We start from the raw sequence: 12,921 nt of genomic DNA on the forward strand, positions 1-12,921 counted from the left end.
CTGGTGGTGCTTGTGCTTCTGGTCACTTCTGGGTTGCAATGTGACCTTATTCATTCGACTGAGTGGTGGAGTTGGGTATCCAGGCAGCGCGGCAAGCAGCAAGATGTGGGGATTCATGGGGGCTCGTCCGGGATTCAGAGTGTAGCCCTAGCATTATAGGTAGTGGATTGCCTGTTAGTAACCAAGCTTCAGACTATGCTGGGATTTCCTGCTGTGAGAGGCAGAAAGAGCCGCTTTATTTCAGGTAAAGTACGGATACAGAGCAGTTTGCCAAGTTGTTGTAGAGAACACATAAAACCTATAAGAAAATGTTCAGGAATCCCACTTCTTAAAGGGGTATACAACTCAAACATAACTTTTGATATGTTGCTGCCTATGGTAGGACTAACAATTCCTCCCTTATTATCTTTTCAGTCTCCTTCCCCCAGTTCTCAGCTGCTGCTTTCTGCTGAGGACACAAAAATCTATGTGTGAGCCTTTCAATCCGTATCCCCCCTCCTCTCTTCTGAGACAGATGATGTAAACAAGTCCATGACAGGCTTTATCTGCAACACTGAAGCTTCTTTGTAAAGCTGGTAGGGTTAATCACGGTGAGTTAATTAGCAACTTAATTTAGAATAACCCTCCCAGTTTTACAAAGAAGCTACAATGTAGCAGATAAAGCCGATGAGGAACTTGTTTACATCATCTGTCTCAGAAGGGGGGGAGACAGAGAGACAGGCTTACACACAGATTTATGTGTTTTCAGCAGAAAGCAGCAGCTCAGAACTGAGGAAAGGAGACTAAATAGATAATAACAAGTATGGAAGGAATTGTTATAGGCAATGTTATTTCTGTGTGTCTGACAGTTCAGTATTCTGGGACATGTAATAAATTGGGTCCTGTCAGGTCTTATTGATGCTCGGTTTAAAGGCCCTATTCCACGGAACGATTATTGTCCGTATTCGGCCGATATCAGCCGCTACGGACGATAATTGTCCCGTGGAATAGAGTGCAACGCTCAGCCGACATCGTTCATGTCGGCTGATTGTTGCAGTCGCTTGTTTTTGAGAGCGCTTGTTTTTGAGAGCGCTCGTTTGCTCCTCTTAACGACCCATGTAATAGGCCTTTAAGGAATTTTACTGTATCACCGTCTCAGATTATGAGCCCTCCAGTCAATGTGGAAATTTGATGGGAAAATAAAGTTCCAGACATCCTTTATGGTGCCAGTGCGGTCATCCATCCCCTTGAGCCACCATGTTTGTAGAAATACATAACCTGACTTTCTTTACATTTAGAATTAGTAAATTCTGATTATTTTTTTCCAGACAGTTGCTGTAAGAGGTTTCACGCTTCACTCGCTAGAATCTTCTGTTGTCCTAAGGAGGAACAGCCTGTAGACCCTCCAAAGGTCAGCCGGGGACGTTTGGGTGGGAATAAGAGAGAGACTCCCGTCATTATATACAATCATCTCCTGATACCTGGGATCATGTACTGTACCCGTAATCTTACTGGGACAAGAGGACAAGGCTCACTGTTTCTTCTTTTCTGATTTTTTGCAGGAATCTGAGCCTGAAGACCCAATGACACCAGAGGAGGTGAGAGCTGTGTAGTCATGTAATGCTCCTTCCAATCTTCTTGGGATCCAGGTCTAGCTCTGTCCTCCATGCCTTACCTATAGATCCTCCACCGCTCGTTCCTCCATCCTAAGTGCTAAGCTGGAGCAGGAGGACCTCACAATTTCTATCACACATCAGCTAGCAGGTTATGGTTGGAGATGATCGAACAGCGGAAAATCTTAGGTTCTATAGAACTCGAACCTTGTTGAACCTTCTGCATTTGATTCCCAAAACCTTCTCGGTCCGTGGGGAAGGAGGAGACAGCCCAAGTACCGCCTGGAATTCCGGGATACAGCCTATTACCTGGGCGGTACCTGGGCTGTCTCCTGCTTCCCCACGGATTGGGAAGGCATCAGGAATCAAATGCGGAAGGTTCGACAAGTTTCGAGTTCTATAGAACCTAAGATTTTCCAATGTTTGATCATCTCTAGTCATGGTTAGGAATAGGAGGAGTAGTGGACATCAAGAAGATCAGCATGATGGTCAGGATAGCTTTAGGTTTGGTGCTGAATTGACAGTAAAAGAAGAGCTATATGGATATAGGATATAGAGAGGCCACTCCAACGCTGGCCATAGAGTGACCCGTCAGACCAGGTGACCCCCAAGTCAAGTAGGTTTTTATAGACACATCACGACGCAGTGTATTACAATATCCTGATATGTTGTTCCATGGAGTGGTTCTGTCCATATCGAACACTACCAGACATGGTCCTCATCCTTCAGGGCCACCATGTTGACAGAGCACATCTATAATAAAAGATCTCTCACTTTCAGATTGAAGTCTGGGAACAACAAGAGCTGGGGAAGGTGACCTCCTTCGATAGCTGCCTGATTGACCCATCGCCATTTCAGCTTGTGGAGAGGACGTCACTTCATAAGGTTCTGTATCTCACTAATGTTGGTTCTATAGTTGGCAGATATGTCCATCTTCTTTTTCTAATATTAGTCTTGCACCTTGTTTTTACGTGCCGATACTTGGAAAATGCGTGCCGGGATTCACATTTCAGATTTTTGTGGGAAGATCTTGAATGTTTTTGTGTTTTCTTTCTCCTCCGCAGACGCACACGCTCTTCTCTCTTCTCGGCCTTAGCCAGGCATATATCACTAGTGGAGGAAAACTGAGAGGAGTCATCGCCCTTAAAGAGGTGAGAGAAAGATTAGAGGGGCATCCGTGAGAGCAGTAAACATGGCCGTAACATGACTGCTGCTAAAAATACTTTTGCTGCCATACTCAGCAAGTCTTAGTCCAGTTGCATCCAGAGCTGTAATCAGAATTCTACTGACTGCTCTAGTAATAGTGGGGTCTGCTAGCATATCCAGGTACTAAAAACTGCATTGGCTGTAGAACAGTTAAAGGAAGGACGGGAGCTAGTAGATCCATCAGTCGCATTAATAAAACTCAGCATGAGTTACATCAGATTTTTTCATCTTTCCGTTAGCTGCAAAAAGCCATTGAGGGGACGGCCCAGTCCGGTGTCCGCCTGCGCCCGCCCTTTGCCAGTTTTCGTGATGCCAACCGCTCGCTGTCTCGGAAGGAGTCCCAGAGAGTGGTTCCCAAGGCTCCTCCATCCCCTGACCCTTCCATGATACCTGATGAACCCACCATTTTAGTGACTTCTGATGTGACCCCAGACTCGGAGCTGGATGATCTCTCCGGTCAGGGTTCGGAGAATGTATCGCAGATCCTGAGTGACTTCCAAGTGCTTGCAGAGCAGAGTGAGGAGGATTTGTAACCCCCGCCCATAAAGCCTTGGGGGCCAGGATGGCTCCTCCTCCATTTTGGACGGCACGGCTGGTGGAGTTGGATCTCTAAAGGCTCCTAGAATGGAGGTGACTGCACTCGCATGCCTTGGGCCGTAGATCCTGACGTTTGCTCTACATACTTACATTAAGTACACTGGAATTACTGCTCATATTATAACATTGTCATACAAGAAACATAAAGGGAGCCGCAAGCCTTCTTATAATGTTCTTCAGGAACGTCAAGAAGGAATAACCTCAACTTACGTCAACGCTCTGCATTCCTCAACAAGAAGCCGACTTCAACTACTACTACAACCACCAGCATCCATTAGACCTCTGCTATACCAATATGGGAATCTCATCATCTCCACCTTATTGGAATGCCAGTCGACACCCCCCGAAATGTTATATAATAGCCCATCATCGATGAGCAATACATGGATGGACATGTTAAGGTTGGATGAATAGTGAGACATGGGGTTAGTGCTCCAATAATTGGAGTTATGGATTCCCAGACAAAACTGTCCTGTCACCCATGGCAGCCATTGATGACCCAAATTTCCAAAAAGCTTAGAACACAATGGGGGAGATTTATCAAACATGGTGTAAAGTGAAACTGGTTCAGTTGCCCCTAGCAACCAATCAGATTCCACCTTTTATTCCTTTGGAAAATGAAAGGTGGAATCTGATTGGTTGCTAGGGGCAACTGAGCCAGTTTTACTTTACACCATGTTTGATAAATCTCCCCCAATGTGTATTATTGGTTGTATGTGGCAATAACAATGTCTGTCCTGGTTTGTCACTCAGTTTTCTCCAACCTTTGGCAAAACCACAAGTGCTAGCCACAGTTTGGGGAACACTGCAATAGGGGGAGCAGAAGGAGCGGCTGGAGCCAGGACATGGTACCTACAGCCCCTAAAAACACACCAGTATTATAGATAGGACACAATAGGCCGGAGACCTTTTATAGATTTTGTATTGGGGCCCAGGAGCTTCACACTGCACCTCTGCATCACACTTAAAGGGATTTTCATATCAATTGGGACTAGAAAATTATGTAAATTTGTAGTAGGTCTTATTGAGGAAATCAGAGGTATGGAGAGTTACTCATCAGACAGCGATCTATGGAAAAAAGTGCAAATCAAATCTACAAATTATATAAATTTATGTAGTGCAGGATCAAAGCTCCTGGTGCCAACTAAATATCTTGAACCTTCTGTTGGGACCCCTGAGAAAGGCCTTATTCTCACGTATACTGTATATGGACAATGGGTTACAGAGTAGACTTCGGAACGCCCGACATCATCATTCATAGTGAACTCTTCATGCTACTGTACTGACACAGAAGCGCGAAAATTTAAACAGTAAGGCTGCATTCCCACGTTCCGTGATCCTTACGGATCACGGACGTGGAATGCCAGTACCGGAGTCCCCCCGCGCCCGGACAGCATCTGTAATTAGATGCTGGGAGCGGGGAAGACTGTATTCATAAGCGCCGCGCTGTAGTAACAGCACCGCATGGCTGATTCATTACAGCACGGCGCTTATGAATACAGTCTCCCTCCGGACTCCGGTACATGCATTCCACGTGACGGATCACGGAACGTGGGAATGCAGCCTTATGGAGTTCACTGCATCATAATGAATCATGATGCTGGGAGTTCCAAAGTCCGTTCTGTAGCACATCATTCGTCTATATCAGGGGTGTCAAACTCAAATACACAGTGGGCCAAAATTAAAAAATTGGACAAAGTCGTGGGCCAACCTTGATAATTATTGAAGTGCGAATGCGGTGCTCCTTGCACTGTCAGAGCAACATGCGGTAGTCGTGGTACTGTCAGTGGTGTGTGTTTCCCAGCGCTGTGCACTCCCCAATAGTCTCATATAGTAGCCAGCCCTCCCCAATAGTCTCTTATATAGTAGCCAGCCCCCCCATAGTCTCTTATATAGTAGCCAGCCCTCCCGAATAATCTCATATAGTAGCCACCCCTCCCCCATAGTCTCTTATATAGTAGCCAGCCCCCCCATAGTCTCTTATATAGTAGCCAGCCCTCCCCAATAGTCTCATATAGTAGCCAGCCCTCCCGAATAATCTCATATAGTAGCCACCCCTCCCCCATAGTCTTTTATATAGTAGCCAGCCCTCCCTCAATAGACTCTTATATAGTAGCCTGCCCCTAGAACAGAGTTGTTAAAGGAAACCTGTCTCCTGTGGATGCACCCCCCCCCCCCCCGAACCCACCCTACCCCTGGATACAGCCCCCCATACTTTCCCCAGCCTGCCTGTCCCGCTCCTGATGCCGATCCCACTGCGGAGATATGGCCGCCCAATCATCTTCTCATGCAAGTATGGGGGGTCATATCCAGGGGCAGGGTGGGTTCAAGGGGCTGTCCAGGGGTGACAGGTTTTCCCATTAGCTTGGATTCACCTTTTCTGCTGCCCAGAGACCACAGGAGGCGCCCAGTGCAGGACATGTGTGATGACGTCACTGCTCTGCAGGCGCCGGGACACCTCTCACATACTCCAAGGCTGCAGGCTAAAAACTACCTGTGGCCTACAAGATTATAATATGGGCGGTCTGAGCGGCTGTCCAGACCACCCATATTATAATCTAATGCGATGGCGGGCCAAAAGTAATGGCACTGGGGGCCAGATTTGGCCCACGGGCCAGACTTTAACATGACTGGTCTATACGGAACGTGCCTGGAACATGTGAATGTAGCCTCACACTTGAGGTATGCCAACGTCTAACACAGCATACCCTGCCATATGCATTGATTTCAATGTACTGAATTTTTTTTTGTTGGCCTGTCAAGTGTAAGGTACGGAAGTTTTTAGTGAACTAAAATAGCTATCATCATCATACTATATACTACATACTGGAGTGCTTAAATAATATCAAGATTTTATCACATTCGACTAGATGGAGGTCTATCGGCTGCCCATCGATGGCTGGCATGGTTCACTGCTAAATGCCCTTCTTATGGGTGGGGATAAGGACTGGGAGGTATTTAGGATGAATGTTGGAATAATTGACCCCTTTCCGGTGCTATGACCTCAACTTTTGGGTCATCCAGTTGTTTTACATGTTATACCATCGGAAAGTTTTGAAAATCTTCTTGGTCATTTTTCTGAATTGAACAGCTGGTGGTACTGTATGACTATGTATAATGTCTGATCAGCCTATGTGTGATGGGCACTCAGAGGAAGGACTTCATACCCTACCCATTGCTCATCATCACTTCCAATCCCCAATCTTCTGGATGTTGCTGGTCGTCATACGTTGGAGTCGGAGAGAAATAAGGACACGCAGAGTCTTAACGTTTAATACAATAGCAGCCATCTTTATAGTGTTCTCATGCAGCAGCCGACTGTCACTTCACTTGAGTCCATTGAAGAGATTGCAAGGTACGCTGCCACGCTGCGGAGCACTGTACACTTCGATGGGTTTATCAAGTCTTTATGGTCTTATTTTTCTACTAAGATGCAAAATGCTTTTGTAGAATCTTGCACTTGTTGATTTTGTGAGATGAACAGATCAGTAGAGTTATACTATACATGTTCCTTAGAATGACCAAGGCGGGAGACTATTATTATACTGCGTCCTTTGTACTGTCACTGTGGGGAGATTTCTTAAAGGGGTTATCCAGCACTACAGAAACATGGCCGCTTTTCCCTCTCTCTTGTCTCCAGTTCAGGTGTGGTTTGCAATTAGGCTCCATTTACTTCAATGGAACTGAGTTACAAACCCCACCCAATCTGGAGACAAGAGAGGGGACAAAGTGGCCATGTTTTTGTAGTGCTGGATAACCCCTTTAAAACAATGGCAAAATTCACCTTATCAAGTGGGGGATGAATAAAAGGAAAAAGCATCTCCGCTGCTGCAAAACTACAACTCTCAGCCTACAGCTGTCTATGCATGCTGGGAGTTATAGCTCTGCAGAAGATTGGAGACCACCAATCTAACTTGCCCTATTCCACCAACAGATCTGATGTCAGATTATCCGCCAAAGATTTGAAGCCAAACCCAGGAACAGACTATAAACAGAGATCAGGTCATAAAGGAAAGACTGGATTTCTCCTCTTTTCAAATCCACTCCTGGGTTTGGCTTCACATCTTTGGCAGATAATCTGTCGTCAGATCTGTTGGTGGAATAGGGCCTATAGATTGTGAAATGCAGAGAGCATGCAGTTCATAGGGTTCACCACTAGATTGTCCTCTTATAGGTATTGATAATCAATATTCTGCTGGGGAATGTTATTAGATCCTTGACTAATATGGAAGCTATTTCTAGTGTTCAGGTGGTATTGCCACTTTCAGGTAACTTTTCATTAGAAGTTGTGTGTACATGAGGAATAGCACTATTTCTGGCTAGAATGTATACATATATATTGGATTTTTTTTAAAGCAATTTTCCCCTTTTATAGGCTCCATTTCTAATCTTAAGTTGTCCGTAAACTACTGGGTGTAGACTAGCTGCTATGATGTCGCCATACACTACACAAACAGAAGATGACCCTGCTCCCCTATATCTCTTTAGTGTCCCCACAGAAGTAGTAGACTAGCTGCTACGATGTCTCTATGCCCTGAACACACAGAAGAGGATCCTGCTCCCCTATATCTCTATAGCACACCCTCAGAAGGAAGAGACTAGCTGCTATGATGTCTCCATACACTGTATACAAAGAAGAGGGGATCCTGCTCCCCTATATCTCTATAGCACACCCTCAGAAGGAAGAGACTAGCTGCTATGATGTCTCCATACACTGTATAGACAGAAGAGGAGATCCTGCTCCCCTATATCTCTATAGCACACCCTCAGAAGGAAGAGACTAGCTGCTATGATGTCTCCATACACTGTAGACACAGAAGAGGGGGTCCTGCTCCCCTATATCTCTATTGCACACCCTCAGAAGGAGGAGACTAGCTGCTATGGTGTCTCCATACACTGTATATACAGAGGATCCTGCTCCCCTATATCTCTATAGCACACCCTCAGAAGGAGGAGACTAGCTGCTATGGTGTCTCCATACACTGTATACACACAGAAGAGGGGATCCTGCTCCTCTATATCTCTATAGAACACCCTCAGAAGAAGAAGACTGGCTGCTATGATGTCTCCATCCACTGTATAAACACAGAAGAGGGGATCCTGCTCCCCTATATCTCTATAGCACACCCTCAGAAGCAGGAGACTGGTTGCTATGATGTCTCCATACACTGTATACACACAGAAGAGGGGATCCTGCTCCCCTATATCTCTATAGCACATGCTCAGAAGGAGGAGACTAGCTGCTATGATGTCTCCATACACTGTATATACACAGAAGAGGATCCTGCTCCCCTATATCTCTATAGCACAACCTCAGAAGGAGGAGACTAGCTGCTATGATGTCACCATACACTGTATACACAGAAGAGGGGGTCCTGCTCCCCTATATATCTATAGCACATGCTCAGAAGGAGGAGACTAGCTGCTATGATGTCTCCATACCCTGTATACACAGAAGAGGGGATCTGGCTCCCCCCTTTTCTTTTTTTTTATAATTATTTTTATTTATTTTCCAAGACATACAACCATAGACAGGTAAAGAATGCATTACACGAATGCATTAATAAATAAAGGAGTCCAACTTCTTTTGATCCTTCACTTCTCAACCAACTTATTGCCTTATTAATATCCTAACCGGCCATGGTGACAAACAACATAATCAACATACAATTCACCCTATTCGGGGCTACAATAGGTGGGTCAACACAAAAACCAAAACATACAAAACGCAAATATCTCTATAGCACACCCTCAGAAGGAGGAGACTAGCTGCAATAATGTCTCCATACACTGTATATGCACAGAAGAGGGGGTCCTGCTCCCCATTATCTCTATAGCACACCCTCAGAAGAAGGAGACTAGCTGCTATGATGTCTCCATACACTGTATACACAGAAGAGGATCCTGCTCCCCTATATCTACATATAACCTAGAGCTTTCAGCAGCTTCTCTGTGTTTCTTTGTCTGTCTCTTTCTGCTGCTAACTCTTCCTCTCCCTCCTCCCTTCCCCTCTTCATAGACTTCTATGGGCAGCTGTAACTTGATCCCTCAGTGAGATGATCTGTCTCAAGACAGAGTGAATGATGAGGTTAGAAAAGGAGCCTGATACTAGAAGAAAGAGACATATTTCTCCAATAAGATATATTACAAAGTTTCTTACTTGTATTCTTGTGCTATTCTTGTGTATTCACTTGTGCTATTGATTTGTGCAAAGTTTGTTGTAAGATTAGTGCCAATTTAAGTGATTCTAAGTCGCCCCCAAATCCATTTGTATGGGTCTCGATGCCATAATACCGTGCATCAAAGACATCGCCTTCTACTTTGAATGGAGCTTTCCCTTGAGAACTCATCCACCCTCATAGCAGTGTAGCCGAAGAGAAGCAGACAAGCCCCCATGCCCTTACCTCTGAACAACATGGAGCTCTTACTAAAATGTGTTCCCATTCATTGGGACATTTGGAAACATACTTGCGACCTATGGAGCTCTGCATCCCTTGATATGTTGATAGGAGTCCAACCAAACGGGTGGCCGCCATTACCTAAGGGTACGTGCACACTACCGAATTTCTGCTGAGACTTCAAGCGGATTCCGCCGGGCGCCCTCAGCTTGAAGTTCCGCCTGTTCCATAGACTCAATGGTACTTGCAGTTGAATTCTCCCGAGTGCCCAAAGAATTGACGTGTCAATTTTTTGGGCAAATGGCGGAATCCACCGGCAAATACCATTGAGTCTATGGAACGGACGGAACTTCAAGCTGAGGGCGCCCAGCGGATTCTGCTTGAAGTCTCAGCGGAAATTCTGTAGTGTGCATGTACCCTATAGCAGTAAATAGCAATGTCCTTATTCTGGGCATTAGTGAACATCATTGATGGCCGTCATTCTTTAAAAGGATGATGTCTATTGGTTTAGTTGCCCCTTGACGCTGATTTCTTCCTATTTCAATGGTGCCCTCTATCACTTACTGTCTCCTGGTCTAGAGATGTTCATGTATACGCCTGATAGTCGTTGCATTATTATCGATGGGAAAGTAAAATATTTTATAATACTGAGGTGGTTGTGTTATTTTTGGGTCACATAAGCTCCAGCCATTCTGAATGACCCTGCTATCACAAGTCCGATGGGTAAGGGATATATCCTGTGTGTTACATTCCATTCAATGGGGTTGGTCAAGATTCACACAAATCAGCATAAAAAAATATATATATATAAAAATAAAAAAAATAACAATAACCTCCCCATGCACAGTGGTGCCCTTGTTAAAGTGAGCACAGGGACTGTTAAAGGAACTCTACAAAGACACAAACAGCTCCCTATATCTCAGCTTCTTGGACCTGTATTAGTGTGACAAAGAGGAGTGGAATACTGGGGTTCAGTGCCTCTCTTTTTACTTCTAGTCACAGAGGGATATCCAAAGCAGCTCGCTGGTGTCACCTTTTGGAGGTAGCGTTCAAGTTTATGCTCCTCTAGGAAGCTCCAGTACATGACCGGGAAGAAGCCGAGCCAGAACTTCCCCAGAAGGAAGGGTAACCCATCTGTAGACAACTGTTTTGGGGATCTTGCCTTTTGGACTGTGGGTGTTATATGAATACAGATTCGCTTTAAGGAGACCCTTAACCCTTTTGGCCCACGACCATAGGCTTCTCTGGAGCCAGCCAGCCCCCTGCTTTGGACAGACAGACATCCCCAAAAAAGTTATCTACAGATGGGTCTCTTCTTCCTTTGGAGAAGCTCTGGCTTGGCTTACAACTATGTACTAAAGGGAAATCCTACTCCACAAGGTGGCGCCAGAGCGCTGCTTTGCATATCCTTCTTCCCAGAATTCTCAATGGACCATTAATGACACATGAGTCTCCGAACACTTATATAGTACATCCAGTCACAGGGACAGATAAACCAGCTGTACAGTGCTAAGGCAATACAGCACCTCATTTCTCAGCTTCCTGGACTCCAGGTGGTCAATGCTGACTGAATCCATCAGTTTCCATGGCACTGGCTGACTGCGACAACTTTACGTTTCCGGGACATGAAATGTAGTAGCAGGACCTTCCCATTCAGCCAATTAGGAGCCACAGTGGTGTCCCATCTCAGCCCGTGATTGGCTGGGCAGACAGGTCCTGCTCCTGCATCTTCTCTGAAAACCAGGAGGAAGAGGTGAGAAACAAGGGGACTAGGGTAGGTAAGTATCATATATATATATATATATATATATATATATATATATATATATACACAGGTGCTATACAGGTCCAAGAAGCAAAGGAATGGGGAACTTTTTGCTGGTGTCTTCACATTGTAGAGCTCCTTTAAGAGTTCTTGGAAGTTCTATACAGTCTGAAGACAGTGGAAGAGATGAAAGCGACTTATATCCAGTGACTTACAGGTGACGTCTTCTCTGATCGGAAATAGTTTTGCTTTTGCATGTCCATCCAGCCCGGACTGCCAGGACGATCAGCCTCATCTCCGCACAACCTGCCAGACAAACACCTTAGGCTTCTTACCCTTAACATCTTACCCTTCCCCATCTGTACTGCCCAAACAGTAATACTGCCCCCTTCATGTCCCAGGCAGTAAAGTGGGTAGATAAGCCCCAGCAGGTAGTTCACTGAGTATATAGGGCCCCAGTAGGTAGTTATCCCAGTATATAGGCCCCCAGGAGATAGTTCCCCCAGTATATAGGCCCCCAGTAGAAGGTTCCCCCAGTATATAGGCCCGCAGTAGGTAGTTCCCCCAGTATATAGGCCCCCAGTAGGTAATTCCCCCAGTATAAAGGGCCCCCAGTATATAGGCCCCCAGTAGGTAGTTCCCCCAGTATATAGGACCCCAGTAGGTAGTTTTCACACTATACAAGCCCCCAGTAAGTTACCTCAGTGTATAGACTCCTAGGGGGAGATTTATCAAACATGGTGTAAAGTGAAACTGGCTCAGTTGCCCCTAGCAACCAATCAGATTCCCCCTTTCATTCCTCACAGACTCCTTGGAAAATGATGGTGGAATCTGATTGGTTGCTAGGGGCAACTGGGCCAATTCTACTTTTCACCATGTTTGATAAATCTCCCCCCTAGTATGTAGTTTCCCCAGTATATACAAAAAAATAGATAACTAAAATCCCTACTCACTTTTCCTCCCCGCTAGTAGGAGGCAGTTTCCTTCCTGAAACTATTTGAGGGGCTTATAAGGGACTACATCCAGGAGTATGTAGAGGCTAATAGTATTATAAGTGATAACCAGCATGGTTTTACTAAGGACAGAAGCTGTCAAACCAACCTAATATGTTTCTATGAAGAGGTAAGTAGAAGCCTGGATGGCGGCGCGGCTGTGGATATAGTGTACCTGGATTTTGCAAAAGCGTTTGACACAGTTCCTCATGGACGTCTGATGGGTAAGTTAAAGTCTATTGGTTTGGAAAATTTAATGTGTAACTGGATTGAAAACTGGCTTAATAATCGTACCCAGAGAGTGGTGGTCAATGATTCCTACTCCGAATGGTCCCCGGTAATAAGTGGGGTACCCCAAGGGTCAGTACTGG

At 45.3% G+C, this 12,921-nt stretch overlaps 1 protein-coding gene and 1 long non-coding RNA gene across 4 annotated transcripts in view; one reads left to right on the forward strand and one right to left on the reverse strand.

The window, feature by feature from the left end:
* CLCN1 (chloride voltage-gated channel 1) overlaps window positions 1-3,939 on the forward strand; it is a 76,266-nt gene extending 72,327 nt beyond the window's left edge. For all 3 annotated transcript variants that reach the window (XM_069979826.1, XM_069979825.1, XM_069979824.1), the window contains exons 19-23: window positions 1,308-1,390; window positions 1,542-1,577; window positions 2,373-2,477; window positions 2,657-2,743; window positions 3,038-3,939. In XM_069979826.1, the coding sequence (XP_069835927.1) occupies window positions 1,308-1,390; window positions 1,542-1,577; window positions 2,373-2,477; window positions 2,657-2,743; window positions 3,038-3,331 (605 nt within the window). In that variant the 3' untranslated portion in view covers window positions 3,332-3,939. The remainder of the gene's footprint in view (window positions 1-1,307; window positions 1,391-1,541; window positions 1,578-2,372; window positions 2,478-2,656; window positions 2,744-3,037) is intronic.
* LOC138799065 (uncharacterized) overlaps window positions 1-12,320 on the reverse strand; it is a 37,270-nt gene extending 24,950 nt beyond the window's left edge. Inside the window, exons 1-2 of the long non-coding RNA XR_011364214.1 lie at window positions 12,259-12,320; window positions 11,774-11,864 (exon numbers count right to left, since the gene is read on the reverse strand). This is a non-coding gene — a long non-coding RNA (uncharacterized lncRNA). The remainder of the gene's footprint in view (window positions 1-11,773; window positions 11,865-12,258) is intronic.
* Window positions 12,321-12,921: the final 601 nt, after the last annotated feature.

This window comes from Dendropsophus ebraccatus, chromosome 8 (assembly GCF_027789765.1).
Source record: "Dendropsophus ebraccatus isolate aDenEbr1 chromosome 8, aDenEbr1.pat, whole genome shotgun sequence".
NCBI classification, from domain to species: Eukaryota; Metazoa; Chordata; class Amphibia; order Anura; family Hylidae; genus Dendropsophus; species Dendropsophus ebraccatus.